The sequence below is a fragment of the Narcine bancroftii genome, chromosome 3 (assembly GCF_036971445.1).
Source record: "Narcine bancroftii isolate sNarBan1 chromosome 3, sNarBan1.hap1, whole genome shotgun sequence".
Classification (NCBI taxonomy): Eukaryota; Metazoa; Chordata; class Chondrichthyes; order Torpediniformes; family Narcinidae; genus Narcine; species Narcine bancroftii.
In genome coordinates, this window is record NC_091471.1 from 103,846,904 (window position 1) to 103,865,151 (window position 18,248).

At 41.3% G+C, this 18,248-nt stretch overlaps 1 protein-coding gene across 1 annotated transcript in view; it reads left to right on the plus strand.

Annotated features, from left to right (window-relative positions):
• Positions 1–18,248, plus strand: part of fryl (furry homolog, like) — a 345,361-nt gene that overhangs the window by 256,636 nt on the left and 70,477 nt on the right. The window contains exons 38-44 of the mRNA XM_069924697.1: positions 1,145–1,248; positions 1,619–1,804; positions 2,386–2,590; positions 5,050–5,171; positions 5,288–5,475; positions 7,674–7,768; positions 15,211–15,818. Of these exons, the coding sequence (XP_069780798.1) occupies positions 1,145–1,248; positions 1,619–1,804; positions 2,386–2,590; positions 5,050–5,171; positions 5,288–5,475; positions 7,674–7,768; positions 15,211–15,818 (1,508 nt within the window). The remainder of the gene's footprint in view (positions 1–1,144; positions 1,249–1,618; positions 1,805–2,385; positions 2,591–5,049; positions 5,172–5,287; positions 5,476–7,673; positions 7,769–15,210; positions 15,819–18,248) is intronic.

Sequence of the window (18,248 nt, forward strand, 5' to 3'; positions counted from 1 at the left end):
ACACTCCTTGTAGTCCTCCTTCACACTCTCAGCTCCCTGCTCTTTATACCTCTTGTACACCTCCCTTTTTCTCCTAACCAAATTTCCAATATTCCTCGAAAACCAAGCCTCCCTATGACTTCCAGCCTTTCCTTTGATCCTCACTGGGACATATATACTCTGTACCTGCAAAATTTCTTTTTTGAATATCCTCTATTTTTCATTTACATCCTTACCTGAAAATATCCTGTCCCACTCAATACTCCCCAAATCCCTTCTTCCTTCGAAATTTGCTCTTCTCCAATCCAGAACCTCAACTTTAGGCCCCTCCTTGCTCTTCCCTAAAACTACCCAAAAACTAACAGAGTTATGATCACTAGACCCAATTTGTTCTCCAACATTAATGTCCGATACCTGACCTAGCTCATTCCCTAACAGGAGATCTAGTATTACACCGTCCCGAATCGGTTATTCTACTAATTGATTTGGAAAACAATCTTGAACACATTTAACGAACTCTAGCCCATCCAGCCCTCTAACTGAATGGGTATCCCAATCAATGTGAGGGAAGTTAAAATCTCCCATGATCACTACCTTATGATTCTCACACATATACATTATCTCCCTACAAATTTGTTACTCTAAATTTCTTGGCCCATTTGGTGGTCTGTAATACACCCCTATTAGCTGTTGGCCTTTACATTTAGTTGGACCATTATGATTGTTGTGAAGAAAAGAGAAAATATTTTGTATTGTGTTTTGTCTCTTCTGGGTGTTCTTTATTGTAGCCACAAATTCTTTGTTGTGGGTATGTTCTATACCCCTGCATTAACATTTTGTAGCTTATTGCACATAGGAATTTAAGAACAAACAAAAATCTTGGATTTATCCCCAGAAAGTCCAATGTGTTTTATTTAGCTTAGTGCATTTTTTTTCTCTAAATAACTTTATTGAGGGTGTTTTGTTGCTCCATAATGAAGCAAATGCATTTTTGACATCAAATTAATCTGGGAGATGTAATGATAGGTCACACAACTAAGTCGACTAAAGGTGCACAAGTTCAATAGTTAAATGAGGTTGGTGTTTTCAGCATCTTTTTCTGGGGAAAATCGACAGTGACGCTCATGTGGTTATGATATAAATAAAGTTTTTGTTTTCTTCTTAGGTGTAGCATAGCTGTGATCCTTCTGACAGATCTTATAGTTGATCACAGTGTGAAGGTGGAATGGGGGAACTACATGCACCTCTTACTTCATGCAATATTTATAGGTAATTATTGCTGTGAAAGTGTTGCTTGATTGCAGGTGTGAAATGTTATGTTTGAGGCAGTGTTTTAGTCATGGCATTAAAGAGAAATCCATGAAAATAAAACTTTATCACTTCAGCAAACTCAGCACAAATAAAAGGAGCGGGTCTGTGAATTTTACATTTACATTTTTAATTAATTAATTAGAAATAAGCAAATAAATATTTTTAATTGTGTGAGAGAATATTTCCCTTTCTTTGACTTGTCTCAGTTGAGGGATTTTAAAAATGAATGATATTTGCATTTGACAGTTTGAATTTGACACAAATGATATTGGTTCTTATTTATAAAAAGTACTGATTTTCTTTAAAATTTATCATTTCTTTATCACAGGATTTGATCACCAGCATCCTGAAGTTTATGAACATTGTAAGCGATTGCTTTTGCACTTGCTTATAGTAATGGTCTATAACAGTAATGTTCAAGCTATGGCCTCCGTTCTCCTCAGGAACAGGGATTTTACTGAACCTAAGGTGCTTACTGTCAAACCAATGACTCAAGTAGAGTACAGTTTTACAGGTTAGTGACTATTAAATAGGCTGTAAACTAATGTGAGAGCTTTTTTGGATACTTTTGTCACTTGCAGCCTCTTTGTGAAAGGTAGAAATAAACCGGAGGCTCACTTGGGTTCAAGCTAAGATGCCTTAAAGGAAGTATGCAGTCACTTAAACCATCATAACCAATCAAGGTTTAAAAAAAATCTGAAGGGGAAAATTAAACATTCATAATCTGTATTTCCAATTTTTGTATTGCAATTTTCTGTTAGCTTTGTAACATTAATATTGGACTGAGTACAGATGTTGAGATTAGGAAAGAAATCAAATTGAAATGAAGAAATGTAACCAATCAAAATATAATTGATAGAAATAAAATAACTAATCAGAAATTATGAAAATGATTCATATTTTCTCTAGTAGTGTTAATCATACATATCAAACTTTTCCTTTCTTCAGAATTAATATTATAAATGGCGTAAATGCCTTATAATTACATTCTTTTTATAAAATCTTACATTGTTAGAAATTGTTTTTTCAATTTTCAAGATCTGCTTTTCCAAACTTTTTATATAGGTTTAATGTTTTTGGGAATCCTTCTTCCAGCAGGGGGCAGTGAATTTGCACCAGATTACCAGCCATCGCCAATGACTGACTCAGGACTCAGCTCAAGTTCTACCTCTTCTAGCATCAGCTTGGGGACTAACAGTGCTGCCATTCCCCAGCTCACTCCCACCACCTTAAATGAGGTGGATATTACTGCAGATCAAGATGAGAAGGTGAAAGCACTCATTGAATTTATAACCACAAGGTAACATATTTTGAAAATTAAGATTCAAGTTTCCTTTATTGTCCTGTAATGCTACAGATCAAGCTGTCGCCATTAATGTATTCCAGCACCCCTTACAGAGACTCCTTTCAGCCTAAAAGGCTGCTCCTGCACCACATTCATGTTGACCGGCACCTAGTAGTGCCCTCCGGAGCCGATGGAGGTGGGGTGACTGGTGCTGTAGCATCACCCATCATAAATACGTGGCAAACCAATGGCTGTCTTCTCCATGCTGTTTCCCAGAACAGTTCCAGCTGCGTGGAGGATTTAGGGTAGGAAAGACAGCCATTTCTCTACCACATTTTGAGCCGCAGAGAACGGTCCCAAAGGCCGAAGTGGCCCGGTGAGGCTGTCACAGCCCGCACAGGTTTTCCCCTGACGGCCCCCACTGGCTGCACCTGCTCTGATAGTCCCTGCTGCCTGACGGCTCCTGCCCACCGCCCCTGCCCTGGTGGCTCCTGCCGACCGCTCCTGCCTTAAGGTCTTATGGAAGGAGAGGGGTGAGTGGAGAGATGGGCATCGCGCTGACGGTGTCATCAGCCCATCCCTAACCAGCTTCTTGCAGTGGCTGTACACTCATGTGGGCAGTGGAGAGGGATCGCATTTGGCGCCTTCGAGCCGGTTACGACCTAAGGGTGAAGAACCCCCACATTTACAGTCAGGGTTTTTCTTTGCATGAAAGGGCCTACTGAGTGTCTATGGATTTGCCTCCAGCACCTCCATGCCCTGTAGGGTCCTGTTGGTATATATCTATATATAGAGAGAGGAAACAATGCAAATACTACATTTCCTATATCTGTCCTAACATAAAAAATATACAGGGCTGTAATTGTAATTGTATCTGAAGACAAGAAAACCAGGTTTGAAGTTGGTGCCTGATGTAAAAATAAATTCACAGTGGCAATAGTGCCATGCTTATAAATTTGTTGTGCTCAAATTTTTAATCTTTTAAGTATTTATTTCAATGGCTGTGACATTGATCAATTCAGAGATTGGAACATGTGAATTTATCTTATTATGTTAGCTCAGAACAAGTATAGAAATATGTGTGACATTTCAGGCACCTATAATCAATTGATTACAGAACAAGAGGGATTGGCTTTATCTCTAAACACATGAACATGAAATATGTTGGGGCTTGCCATTTTGATTTAATTGCTTTCAATGTGGCTTGTTCAGGCAGCAGTCTGAGGCAGAAGTGGTGTCCCAATGATAACATGGCATTGACGTCACTGTTGAAGGTTGCAAAGAACCACTGAGTTCTGAAATTCTCTCTGTGCCTTGGCAATCTGAGAATCTTAGAACAGATTGATGTTATCTTGCTGCGTCAAATATAAATTTGCCATCCAGTCAGAAGATCTGAAGGAGGTTAATGTAATGTGACCAAGCTTCACAAGATATCATTTTGAGAAGATAGCTCAAAGGGAGGTTCTGACTGAAATTTTTCACTTGACAAGTGATGCTGTGAATTCTGAAGTTCTGAAGAAGACTATGCAGTTTTTTTCAATTTGTTTTGGAAAAACGTATTTCTTAACAAAGGTAAATTGAATGTAGAGATTTCACCTGGTATTATGGGAAGTCAAATGAATGTCATAATGGCCAGAATCATACAAGATTTGTTTTGAATGTTTGTCTCATTTTTAACAAAACTATTAAACATTGGCTAATGAAAGTCAACTATTGTGAAAAATTAGCAAAGTAGCACAATTTATCTTTTCCCAGAATTGTATATTTTCTCAATCTTCAAGGACAAGAGAAAAAAAATAGTCCTGCTATTTGCGGAACAATTTATATTCAGCAATTGAAGGTGCAGCTCAGTTTTGCATAACTTTACATACACAGTCACTAATTAAGAAGTTCCAGTTCGCAGATTTGAAAACGGTTGTACCTCCAATCAGTGGGAGTAAAAAGAGAGCAAGCATGGAATGGGAACTTTCTTCTCTTGTGTGTAGGAATATGGCATCCTGGGCCTCTGTCACATTCTTCCATGTCCAACATCTGTTTGAACACAAATATTAGTATTTTGGGGTGCTAAATATTCATTCTTCTGCCTTTCTGTCTCATCTAGGAGAACCAACAAACCACCAGACATTGAATGAGGCAGCATGTTTGACTCTTATTCACCTATGATGTGGAAAATCTTTGATATATTGTGGGAATTTATATCAAGTTGCATACACCTTTTGGAAATATATTCTCATCTAATGAAGGAAGTGAAATTCCCTCAGTTTTATAGGGTTCCAAATTAATATTTTTTTGAGTCTCTTTTGTTGCATTCAATCAGAACACGCATACTTTTTTCTTCCAAAGTAGATAATTAGTTTCATATGAATAAATTGCTATTTGTTGGATTAGAGTATCATTCTACTTTATACATAATAGAAAAATGACACTTGTTAATATTTTAATTGTCCTAAAAAATCTCTCTTCCTTTCTTAAAGAAAACGTGGACCACTTTGGAATCATGAAGATGTCTCTCCAAAGAATCCAAACATTAAAACTGCTGAACAGTTAACTGTGTTTTTAAAACATGTAATGTCCATATTCAAGCAATCAAGATCAGGTAATCAGAACATTTATTGTAAATTTTGAAATATAAATGTTTATAATCTGAGCACTTGAATTTTTAATCGAGTTCTTTCTTATTTCTGGGTTTCTTTTTGCTTCTCACCAAATTAGGTTTTCAGCTGGAGCAGCTCCTCAGTGAAGTGGCCTTGCAGACAGCACTTTCATGTTCAAATAGACATTATGCTGGAAGGTCCTTCCAGATTTTCAGAGCTCTGAAACAGCCATTGACTGTGTCCACACTCTCTGATGTATTGTCAAGACTTGTTGAAACAGTTGGTGATGCAGGGGAAGAGGCTCAGGTGAATAATCAACTTGTAATGAGAATTTTTAAAATATCAATACGTTTCAATTTTAATTTACATCTGCACATTTGTGGATCAGCAACCACAAAGGTAGAAAGTTATCTGAATATCAGTTAGTAAAAGACTAATCTGGCGACGTGTCTATATCACGTTCAAGTAATAAAACACACCATTATAAATAGCAAATTATTTTTAGTAATTTGTCCTCAGTACGTCTTATATTTTTCCTGTGAAGGAGTCAAGATTTGTGCTGCAATATAATTTGCAGTGCTCAGCCAGGGTTGCTCATTTAGATGGGAAAAATCAGCCATGCTTCTGCATGGCAGCCATCAGTGATCTCACAGGGAAGTTATTTTGTGTGGTCAACATCTGTTCTCTTTATCCCTTTGAGTTCACCTATACTCAACCATTCAGCCTTTTAACAGAAATTTATACAACTTAAAGTGAACCCAGTACCCAAATTCTCTCAAGTTAATTAGCTTTCTTCACAACTGTAAGAAATTAGAGATGACAGTACACTAAAGTGCTAGAGAAAATCAACAGATCTTGCAGCATCCATAGGAAGTAAAAGGCATCCCAAGTTTTGGGCCTGAGCCCTTGATTAGGAATCTGGAAAAGCAGGTAGTTGTCCAAATACAAAGTTCGATGACACTTCTCTTATTCTAATATATCCTAATTTCAAACTTTGTAGTTTTAATTCATTGATAGAACAGACAAACATTTTGTATAGCTTCACAAAAAGATTTTCATAATGGTGAATAACAAAGCATTTACTGTAATAAAGATGATCCTGTAGCCTAATTACTCAAAAGTTGTCATAACAAAAGCAATAGCTAAAGACTGCTATAAAAACACAAAGATATATAGAGATTCCAAATGTAAAGAAAAATTTCTCGAGCTCACGCTTCCTTCACATCTTGTAGAATGAGAACAAGCAGTTAGCCTGGGTGCATATTACAACATATTACATCATAGTCACTATGGTAACAGGCACAAAATTAACTAAGAACTAAAACACAAGATTTTAACCTTTACAGGCAGGGAGGTAGTGGTGGGAAGGGGGTGGGGGGGAGGTGAAGGTAGAGGGGGTAGTATCGCCAACACGTAAGAGGTAATAAGTGGATGCAGGTGGGAGAGTAACAACTGAAAAGTAATAGTGGGTGAGATCAGAGGACTAAAATGGGTAGTTCTCTTGATTTGAGAAAGGTAAGGGGGCATGGAGCTGGAGGAAAGGAGATAGGGGTAGGGAAAGAGGGGAGGGAGTTAACAAATTGAAGAAGTCAGCATTAATACTGTATAGTTGAAGACAGCTGAGGCAGAATTTAAAGTAGTGTTCCTCCAATTTGTGAGTAGCCTCAATTTGGCAATACGAGGCCATGGACAGACATTCCAGTGTGGCAATGGTGCGTGGAATTAAAATGGTTGGTTGCTGTGAGGTCCTTGCTGTACTAGTGGACAGAGGGAAGGTTATCTCCCAGTCTGCCAATGTAGAGGAAGCTTTGTTGGGAGGAGTGGATGCAAGTAAATGACCCCTACAGATTCACAAGTGAATATTTAGGACCCCAAACAGTCTTTCCAAATGAAGCAACATGAAGCAGCTTTCTTTTCTCTTCTACCTCCCACTTGAATCCATCTATTACCTGTTGCCTGCTGGCCTGTGCTCCTCCACTCTCTCCTCTCCCGCCCCCACCATTTTATTCAGGTGTCTACCTGTTTATCCAGATTCCCGACAAAGGACTTGGCCCTGAAACATTGATTGCCTTTTACTTCCTATGGTTGCTGTGTGATCTGCTGAATTTCTCTTGCACATTTGTGTATTGCACTTGACCCGAGCATTTGCAGACTTTCTTATCTAACTAAATTAGAGATGTTAGTGGGAGGGGGAAATAAGTAAAAAGGGGAAGAATAAATTAACTGGCCTAAGGAATGATAGGACAAAGCTTAGGGGGAAAGAAATGGATGTTGTGAATCAACAAAAGAGAGTGTAAAAGTTTTGTAAATAGAAGTAAAAGAATTGTTGTCAGCAGCTGCTTATCTAAAATAATGAAGTAAGCGTTACCATCTGAAATTTTGATTGAGTGTTCCGTCTGGAGAGACTTCATTTTGACAGTGTAAAATTCTGAAGTCAGAGTGGGATTATTAAATGCAGATTTGCAATCTTGGAGTTCAGTATTTGTTAACGTTTCTATTGACAGGGTTTTGTTATAGAACTACTGCTCACTCTTGAGTCTGTCATTGACACACTAGCAGACACAATGAAGCATTATGACCTGCTTTCTGCACTTTCTCAGTAAGTACTCATTCATTTTAGATATGAAAAGTAAATAGTCCACATTAATTCCAGCTGTATATTTGTATTTTAAAGAATGTTTTACAGGTGGCTGAATATTCCTTGTTAAAAAGACTTCTTTCACATGGATGTGAATTTGCTTCATCTAGAAGTTGCACTGATTATACTTCATGTATGAGCAAGTAGCCTTTGTGGTAGTATAATTTGGAAAGTAAATTGTTGAAATTGCAGGTCAGAAAGGGCTTGTGAAGAGATAACTCATCAGCATTTTAATTGAGAATCTTTTCAAAAAATTATAGTAAAAACAAATTTTACGATGCAGAGAATGAGGGACAGTGCAGATGGGGGTGGATGCCTACAGTAGAGTTACTGGCAAGAGAGATTTGATGATGATGTGTGGATGATGAAAGGTGAAAGAAGGTTATAGTAGGAAAAATAAGTGAGGGAAAAAAAGACAAACTGATAAGGGTGTAAAATAATTTTATAAAAGGGCCAAATTGGCCTGTTTCTGTGCTGTAATTGTTATATGGTTTATATGGTTATACAAGGGAAAGGGTGTGAATGCTGGAAATGCATATTGAATTTACTAAAGCCTGTCATGTATTTAATTGGAAAATAAGATAATCAAAATCAGAATTTATTGTCATGAACAAGTCATGAAATTCAGTGTTTTGCGACAGCATCATGGTGCAAATATACATATTTGCACCATATCCTCCAGAATGGAGGACCATCGCCTTCCCAAGATCGTGTTATATGGCGAGCTCTCCACTGGCCACCGTGACAGAGGTGCACCAAAGAAAAGGTACAAGGACTGCCTAAAGAAATCTCTTGGTGCCTGCCACATTGACCACCGCCAGTGGGCTGATAACGCCTCAAACCGTGCATCTTGGCGCCTCACAGTTTGGCGGGCAGCAACCTCCTTTGAAGAAGACCGCAGAGCCCACCTCACTGACAAAAGGCAAAGGAGGAAAAACCCAACACCCAACCCCAACCAACCAATTTTCCCTTGCAACCGCTGCAATCGTGTCTGCCTGTCCCGCATCAGACTTGTCAGCCACAAACGAGCCTGCAGCTGACGTGGACTTTTTACCCCCTCCATAAATCTTCGTCCGCGAAGCCAAGCCAAAGAAAAGAACCATCTTACAACATTACTATTAAAAAAATTTAAATAATACTGCATGAAAAGTAAGGCAGTGTCTTTGGTTCACTGATTATTCAGGAATCTGATGGCAGCGGGGAAGAAGCTGCATTGTGTCATTGAATGCTCATCCTTAGGCTCCTGAACCTTTTTCCTGATGGTAGCCAAGTGAAAAGGGCGTGGCCTGGGTGTTGGGTATAAGCCCACCCTCTGCTGGACATCATGCCGCCCACGTCATGATGTCACCCTTCCATATGTATAACCCTATGTGTCAGTAGACAGGTTAGTCTAATAGAAGTAAAGGATGAGAAAGAAACACATCTCCGAGTCTTAATTGTAAGAGTGCATACACAACAGTGGCAATGAGGAACGAAACGAACCCTACACACACTCTGTGCACTAACCGTGAGAAGGAAAACAACAGAAAAAAGGTAGAAAACAACTACCTAACAGCCCCAACAAATTTCCACCAAAAGATCAAGGCAAAAGCGCGCTAACATGGCAGAGGGAAAGTTTGGGGAATTCAACGAAGTAGAAGAAAGTTGGGATAAGGAACCATTTAAGCCCTAAACCACCAGTTCTGGCAGAAAGGCAACAATTCTATGAAAGGAGACAAGGACCAGGAGAAACAGTAAGTGAATACCTGGCATTGTTGCACAAACTGGTGGAGACTGCCATTTTGAGCAGTTTCTAAATCAGGCACTGCAAGATAGATTAGCGATGGGGCTGGCAAATAACCAAACAATGCAAAAATTATTAGGAATGGATCAAGACATTACATTACAGATTGCATACAGAATTGCCTGCAACTCTGAAATGGCAGATAAAAACTTGGATGTGGGTCAACCAGACCTACTGGTTGGGAGGTCTTCCCACCAACAATACTTAAGTTGTGGGAAATTCAACCACTGACCAGAAAACTGTTTCTTCAAAAATTCTAAATGCAACCATTGCAAAACAGAAGGACATATCAAAGCTAAATGTCTGGTTCTAAAGCACAGGTGGCCTGCAAATAAACAGGCAGCTAAAGTCAAAACAATTGCAGAGAGAGAGAGGCAACATGGCAACGATGATGATAACAGCCCAATGAAAGGTGTTCAAGCCAAACTGCAATTAAAAGATAATGCAGAACCAAAATTCTTCAAAGTCAGAACAGTCCCATTTGCTATGAAAGGAAAAATTGAAGCTGAATTAAACAGACTAAAACATGAAGCCATATTAGAACCAAAACAATACAGTGCTTGGACAGCGCCCATCGTACCCATACGAAAAACAAATGGTAAGATTTGCATTTGTGGCAATTACAAAATCAATCCATCACTCAAAATACCCGAACACCCAATGCCCAAGGCAGAAGAATTGTTCCAAGCACTAAATAGAGGGCAAAAATTCACAAAACTAAATTTGTCTCAAGCATATCAACAGATAGAATCGGACACAAAAAATCAAGGGAATATGTGACAATCAATCCCCATCTGGGACTGTTCACCGATACACCTGCCTAACGGATGTTCAGCAGCACCTGTGATTTTTCGAGCAACGATGGACAAATTACTACATGGACTCTCAGTTGGCTGTTAACTAGATGATACCATCATCGCGGGCCGAAATGATAGTGAACACTTACAAACCCTTGAAAAGGTTTTAACCAGACTACAACAGGCTAATATACAATTACAAAAGGACAAATTTGTCTTCGTGTGCCCCTCAGTAACATACCTTGGGTTTACAATCGACAACGAGGGGGTGCGAATGAATCGAGCAGGAACAGAAGCCATTTGCAAGGCCCCATACCCAACTAACAAATCAGAATTACAGTCCGAAATTACAGTCTTACAATTAATCACTACCGAAAACATCCCTATTATGTCTACACTATGCAGCCCGCTGAACCAATTACTCAAGAAAGATCAAACATGGTATGGGAACACAGAAACTAAAAACACAGTTGATCAACTAAAGGAAATACGTCAACAAATGAGGTGCTGATCCACTATGACCCTAGTAAAGAAGTTACACTATCCGTGGATGCTTCACCAGTGGGATTAGGAGCTGTACTATCCCAAATCACAGAAAAAGGTGAGGAACCAGAAGCATATGCTTCGCGAACATTAACCACAAGCAAACACAATCACGCCCAACTAGTAAAAGGATTGGCAATCATTTTTGGTGTAAAAAAAATTCCACTAATATCTTTACGTTAAAAAAAGAATTCACCCTGATCACAGACAACAAGCCTCTTAGTTTAATCCTGGGGTATTACAAAGGTATAGCAGTATTAACTGTGACCAGAATTCAAAGATGGGTCATACTATTAGCGGAGTAAAACTGATATAAAACATAAACCAGGAATACTCAACAGCCATGCAGATGCCTTATCATTCATGCCGCTACCCGAGAAAGAACAACGAGAAGAAATTATTAAATGGACAATAGAGGCAGCACCATCGACTAAGAACAACTTCAACGACTGCTCATTACAGCCCAGATGATCAGAAAGGAAACCCGGAAAAGAGGCAACATTAAGCAAGATCCTATTCTTCGCCCTTAATGGGTGGCCCGAATCTGAAGTCATTCCAGAAGATCTAAACCTTATCCCACATGCCACCATGAACTATCAGTTGAAAGAGGATGTTTATTATGGGGTACCCGTACAATTATTCCAGCCAAATGGCAAATTACCATGTTATCAGAACTGCACCACAACCATCCGGTGTATGAATGAAGGCACTGGCCTGGATGCATGTCTGGTGGCCCTCCATAGACAGAGACAGTGAAACAACAGTAAGAGAATGCAACGTCTGTCAGACAATAGAGCCAAAAATGCTGCAAGCTGAAGCTAACTCATGGAAATGGCCATCCAAACCTTGGCATCAGATTCATGTAGACTTCACTGGACCATTCATGGGTGAGACTTTCCTAATAGCTGTGGATGCACTCTCCAATTGGCCAGTGTTTCACAGCTGAAAAATACCAAAGCAGATCCCACAATTGACCCTCTACGAGCTATCTTTGCCACTTATGGATTGGCTCATGAATTAGTTATGGACAATGGGCATCAATTTACATCAGAATTTTTTTTTTAAATTTATGCATGACAACAATATCAGACATATTTTGTCCATACCTTATCACCTAAGTACTAATGGGGAGGCAGATCGTTTTGAACAAACATTCAAAAAAGCAATGAAAACCATGAAACTTCTAAATCCCCCCCTGGACACACAAAATCACAGATTTCCTATTGGGGTACAGAACCACGCCACATTCTACCACAAAATGCACCACAGCACAACTAATGTTTGGTACAACCTGCGGACCGGGCTGTCCACAGTTCATCCAGATCTGGGTCTTTGATTGCAAAAAAAAAAGCATCGCCACAAACCTCACCTAGAACATTGGAAGTGGGAGAGAGAGTTCTGGTATAGTATTATTGACAATATAAAGACCCATGGGTGGTAGGAGTCACCTTACAAAAATTGAGCCCCTGCTCATACTCTGTTCCAGTGGGGGACAGATTGTGGAAGCAACACATTGACCAATTAAGAGCTTTGACCATGAACTGCCTCATGAACTGGAGGAGGTGGAACCAGACCTGCTGTTTCCTGCCCCACCACCCCACCCCTCACATCGAGTGAGGTGGGGGCTAAGATGGTTGCGGAGCCGGGCAGTCCAGTGAGGAGTCCAATAACTGAGTCATGCTGCCAGGAGGGCAGCGAAGACAAGCAGTCGCCACCAAAGGTCAGTGACAGTGGGCAGTCACTGCCAACTCGACCGCCGACCCGACTATCTACGGGATTTACAGCAAAAGAGAAAGAAGGCAATCTGAACACTTTAAAGAATGTGCCCTGATTATTGTTAAATACTTTTCCTTTTATAATTATAATTACTTATGAGATGTATTCTAATTCTCACTTGTAGTCTTGGGCCCAATGTAATCTTATTAGTTTGAAGGGCCCAGTCAGCATTAACTGCACGGGGTGGGGGAAATGAGTGTTGTGTATAAGCTCGCCCTCTGCTGGACATCATGACACCCACATCATGATGTCACCCTTTCATATATATATAAGCCTGTGTGTCAGTAGCCAGGTTAGTCTAATAGAAGTAAATGATGAGAAAGCATCACAACTCCAAGTCTTAATTGTGTGAGTGCAAACACAACACTGGATGGTGGGGGTCTTTGAGGATAGAGACTGTTTTTTTAAGACACCATTTCATGTCCTCAATGGAGTGAGGTCTGGTGCCTGTGATGTTGCAGGCCAAGTTAACTCTGGAGTTAATTCTTGTCCCGAGAGTTGGCGCCTCCATACCAGGGAGTGATGCAACCAGCCAGAATGCTCTCCGTGATACACCTATAGAAATTTACGAGAGTCTAGTGACTTACCAAATCTCCTTAGACACCTCACAAAGTATATCCGCTGGCAAGCCGCCTTTGTGATTGCATCAACATGGAGGCTCCAGTACAGATCGAAGATGTTGACATGTAGGAATTTAAAGTTCTTGACCCTTTCCACTACTGAACCCTCTATGAGGACTGGGTTGTGTTCCCCTGACTTCCTCCTGAAATCCACAATCATGTCTTTGGTTTTGCGGACATTGAGCGCAAGGCTGTTGTAGTTACACCATTCAGCAAGCTGATCTGTCTCGCTCCTGTACACTTGTTGCCGCTTGTGAATCTGCTGACTACTATATTGTCATCTGCAAACTTGTAGATAGTATTATAATTGTGTCTGGCCACACAAGCATGGGTGTATAATGAATAGAGTAGTGGGCTCAGCACACATACTGATACTCAGCTGGCATTCAGACTTATCCTCAGGCTGGCAATGAGTATCATTTTGATAATGGTAGAGCTCAATGACGTAAGAATTCTGAGTGAAACTGATACAGACAATTAAACTGAAAGATCATTATTTTCATGGAATACAGGTACTCTGCAAAATGGTTTGGTGTTGTGTTTGGTCTTGTCATATTGAAGGGACCCCATCTCAAAAAATGGAAGAAATGTGTCAATTGCTGTACAGGTACACAATCCTTTATCCGGAACCGTTGGGGGACAGTGTGTTGCGAATTTCGGATTTTTCCAGATATCGGAAAACCAGATTTAAGCCCACCTGAATTGTGCTGCCGTATCCACCCCCACCCCCTTCCAGTTGCGCTGCCAACTCGCCTGCCTGACTCACGCTGCCGGTCTCCCCCTTCACCCGCCCAAGTTGCGCTGCCGGTCTCTTCCCCCCTCACCCGCCCAAGTCGCGCTGCCGGTCTCTCCCCCTCGCCCGCCCAAGTCGCGCTGCCGGTCTCTCCCCCTCGCCCGCCCAAGTCGCGCTGCCGGTCTCTCCCCCTCGCCCGCCCAAGTCGCGCTGCCAGTCTCTCCCCCTCGCCCGCCCAAGTCCCGCTGCCAGTCTCCCGCCCACCCGAGTCACGCTGCCGTTCTCTCCCCCTCGCCCGCCCAAGTCCCGCTGCCAGTCTCCCGCCCACCCGAGTCACGCTGCCGTTCTCCCGCCCGCATGACTCACGCTGCCGTCTCTCTCCCCACTTGCCGGATTTTGGAGCTTTCCAGATTTTAGATGTTTGGATAAAGGATTGTGTACCTGTGCCAGGGGACAGGTGTATTTGGAAGAATATACTTTTTGATCTCCATGCATTAAACTAAAGTTCTGATTAGTATTTTGCTTTTTGAGAAATTGTGGAGTGGGTGAAAAGAGGAAAGATAATTGTAAGAAGGATGCTTTGACCTGGCTCCAAACATACCTGTCCCCTGTATTTTCAGAATATTATTTTCTGTTTGTGAATAATTTTCACTTCATCCCTATAATGTAATACCATCTTTTGAATAATAGAGGTTTTCATTCATGCAGTGTATTTTCATTAGAAGAATGTCCAAGCCCTTAAAAGAGGATAGGAAAAGTAAAAAAGAATCAGAAAATAAATGCTTTGGAAAACAAAATGAAGTAATTTGGAAGAAATTTTAAAAGTGGCCTTCATTGATATGCTTAAGGGAACAAGGAAGAGTTCAGAATTGAAAATATAGTATGCAGAAAATATACAATTATGAAGAATGTTATTGGGTACTGAATTTGGATAATCAACCATGAGTGTCTAGTTTGGTAGAGCATGTTTGAACATTCTATTCCTTTCATGTTTTAGAAGTTTCTCTTATTAAACTGAAGTGAAATGAAGTTGAGAGGACATAAAGGAAATTTGGGAATAGAAAGAAAATTCTCTTATTCTGCATTTGATGTTCATAGCTGCATTCTGCTTAATCATGCCAAATGATCTTTTGTGTCTGTCCTTGTTACAGTACACATTTGACAGATTCACTCATGGGCACCAAGTTGGCAGCTAACAGGAAAAGCACTGGACAACTCAACCTAAGCACAAGCCCACTCAACACCAGTAGTTTCCTGACACATTATAGTTGTCATGCAAGAAGTAACTCCTTGCGAGCCAGTTTGCTTGGAGATAGACGTTCTGACAGACGGCGAAGTAATACACTGGATATTTTGGAAACAAGGGTGAACTATGGTAACCTAGCGAGGACTCGAAGCCTGTCCTCTCTTAGAGAGGGAGAAATGCCCGACCAGCATCCAACCACTGACCCGAGTAGCCTAATGGCCACCATTTTCTGGATTGCTGCAGCTCTACTGGAGTCAGACTATGAATATGAATATCTTTTAGCACTAAAGTTGCTCAACAAATTACTCACACATTTGCCTCTGGATAAATCGGAGAGTCGGGAGAAAATTGAAAAAGTACAGAGCAAATTGAAATGGACCAACTTTCCTGGACTTCAGCAATTATTTCTAAAGGGCTTTACCTCAGCTTCCACTCAGGAGATGACAGTTCATCTTTTGAGCAAACTAATCTCCATCTCTAGACATACTCTGGTGGATCCAGCTCAGGTGGCAGGTATGATCTTAATTTTCGATTTCTAAATTTACTTTATTACTACTTTTGTAATTCTTACCATATTTAATTTTGGGATGGTAAAACTTGAGGTTTGGTCAACAGAACTGTAAAAAATATTCTTCATCTCTTGGGAAGCCCAAATTTGCTAAGATTGTCCCAATAAGGACATAACACATAACAAATGGGGAAAAAACTAATACCTCAAATACCAATTTATTTCTTCCCTGGAAAAACATTCTATCTGCAAAAAGCACAAAAGCTACAGTTGGTGGAATCTTGAATAGATAAACAATTCCTGGAGGAACTCAACAGACCAGACAGCATACGTGGTTAGAAATGGTCAGTCAATATTTTGGGCCTGAACTCTTCATCAAGACTAAAATAGAAATAGGTGAAGTTACATACATAAAGGGGGAAAGATGGTGGCAGAGGAGCCCAGATGTGATATAGATCAGAAGGTGTGGGACATGGAGATACAGATTGAGGAAGAAACCATTGTGAAGAGGGAATGGGAGAGAAAAGTTAGAGGACAGAAAGAGAGTTAGAGCGGAACATAAGTACAGGAGTAGGTAAAGAAGAGATGGGTACAGTGGAATCAGGTGGGGGTAGAGATTACATAAAATTAGAAAAATTAATTTTCATACCAAATATGATGCATTGCTCATCAAGTTTATGTTTAGGTTCAACTTGACAATGGATGAGGCAAAGGACAGACAGGAATTGATGGGGGAGTTTAGGAGGCTCTTGTTTAAACTCATAACCAGCATCTTAATCTGCAGATGCTGGAATATTGAGCAAACAGTAGGCCCTTTCAAACTGCCATGTAAAATGAGGTTAAGCGGGCAATTTGCCCGGTAAGCGCCCCAGTTACACGGCAGTTAGAAAGGGTCTGACCTGGTCAACCCTATCGGAATCCAACTGGATTCCTGACCTACCTCCGAGGTAGTCAGGGTACCCAGTTAAACTTACTAGGTCACATCCAGAGGCGATTTGAACAGGAAAATGGCTGACCTGATTACTACGGTGATATCAGCGCTTGCGCGCTGGCATCACAGGGAAAACCCTGGCTGAAGTGTCTGCCGCGATCTGGGGGGAAGAGAGGGGTTGCTGCCACGAGGCCCGGGGGTGGAGAGAGAGGGGGGGCCACAATCGAGGGGAGTGAGGTCGCTGCCATGGGGGGAGAGGCCGCTGCCACGGAGGGGGTGCCACGATCGAGGGGAGAGAGGTCGCTGCCGTAGTTGGGGGAGAGGGGGGACCACAATCGGGAGGAGTGAGATCATTGCCGTGGGGGGGGGGGGGGTGCCATGATCGGGGAAGAGAGAGGTCGGGGCCACGAACTGCTGCTGCTGCGAAAGCCACTCCAATTCGCAGTGACAGCTCAACATTCGTGGCAGTGGGACATTGCTGGGGGTGGCACGATCGATGGTGGGGGGGGGGGTGACTGACTGGGGAGGTGGTGATGGACGGTGGGTGGTGACTAACGGGGGGCGACTGACGGGCTGGGGGGTGGGGAGACTGACTACTGTTAGTTCCCATGAGTGCGAGACATGTCACTTACCATGTTATCGCGAGGGTGGGATCCTCCTCAAATCAGGGATTGGCAATTTAATGGGTCGATCCCCTGCAATTTAAAAGGTGCTTCTCGCACCTTTGCCCCAGTAATCGCACCTGGATCCCAGGAGGGCTATCCAGGTGCTGCAATTTAAAAGAGGCTACTGGGGTGCTGGAGGGTTTCAGCAGGTCATGCAACATCCTGAGGAGACAGTTTCTTTAAGCATATTGTTTGTATCAGTCAGATTACATGTCATTTACTAAGACAATCAATATGCTGAAAGAGGTAGGTTCACATTTGTAAACAGTAATTTTTCATCATATAAAAAACCTTCTTTCCAATGTGACATGGAATGCCCAGACACGATAATTTTTAAATGGTCCTGATTATCAAAGGCATTTAAACACAGTTTAAAAGACTATAACCCCAATGGGGTAACGTTAAGCCATCTGGACAATTAGATGAAGGGCCTCCAGATCCACCATTTGCAGCTACTCCTTGCTTGCAGACCACTATGTGCTATGGTAGTGATCTTGTTGCTTGATGCATGGAATCATCATGCCATGAATAGTCGAATTTATGTGAATCAAGAAGAGTATGTGTGTGTGTGTGAGTGTGTGTGTGTGAGTGTGTGTGTGTGAGTGTGTGTGTGTGTGTGTGTGTGTGAGTGTGTGTGTGAGTGTGTGTGTGAGTGTGTGTGTGTGTGAGTGAGTGTGTGTGTGAGTGTGTGTGTGTGTGTGTGAGTGAGTGTGTGTGTGAGTGTGTGAGTGTGTGTGTGTGTGTGTGTGAGTGTGTGTGTGTGTGTGAGTGTGTGTGGATTAAGACAGACTGAGCACTATCCAGCAAATTTTTTCATTCACGTTTATCTTTTTCAAAAG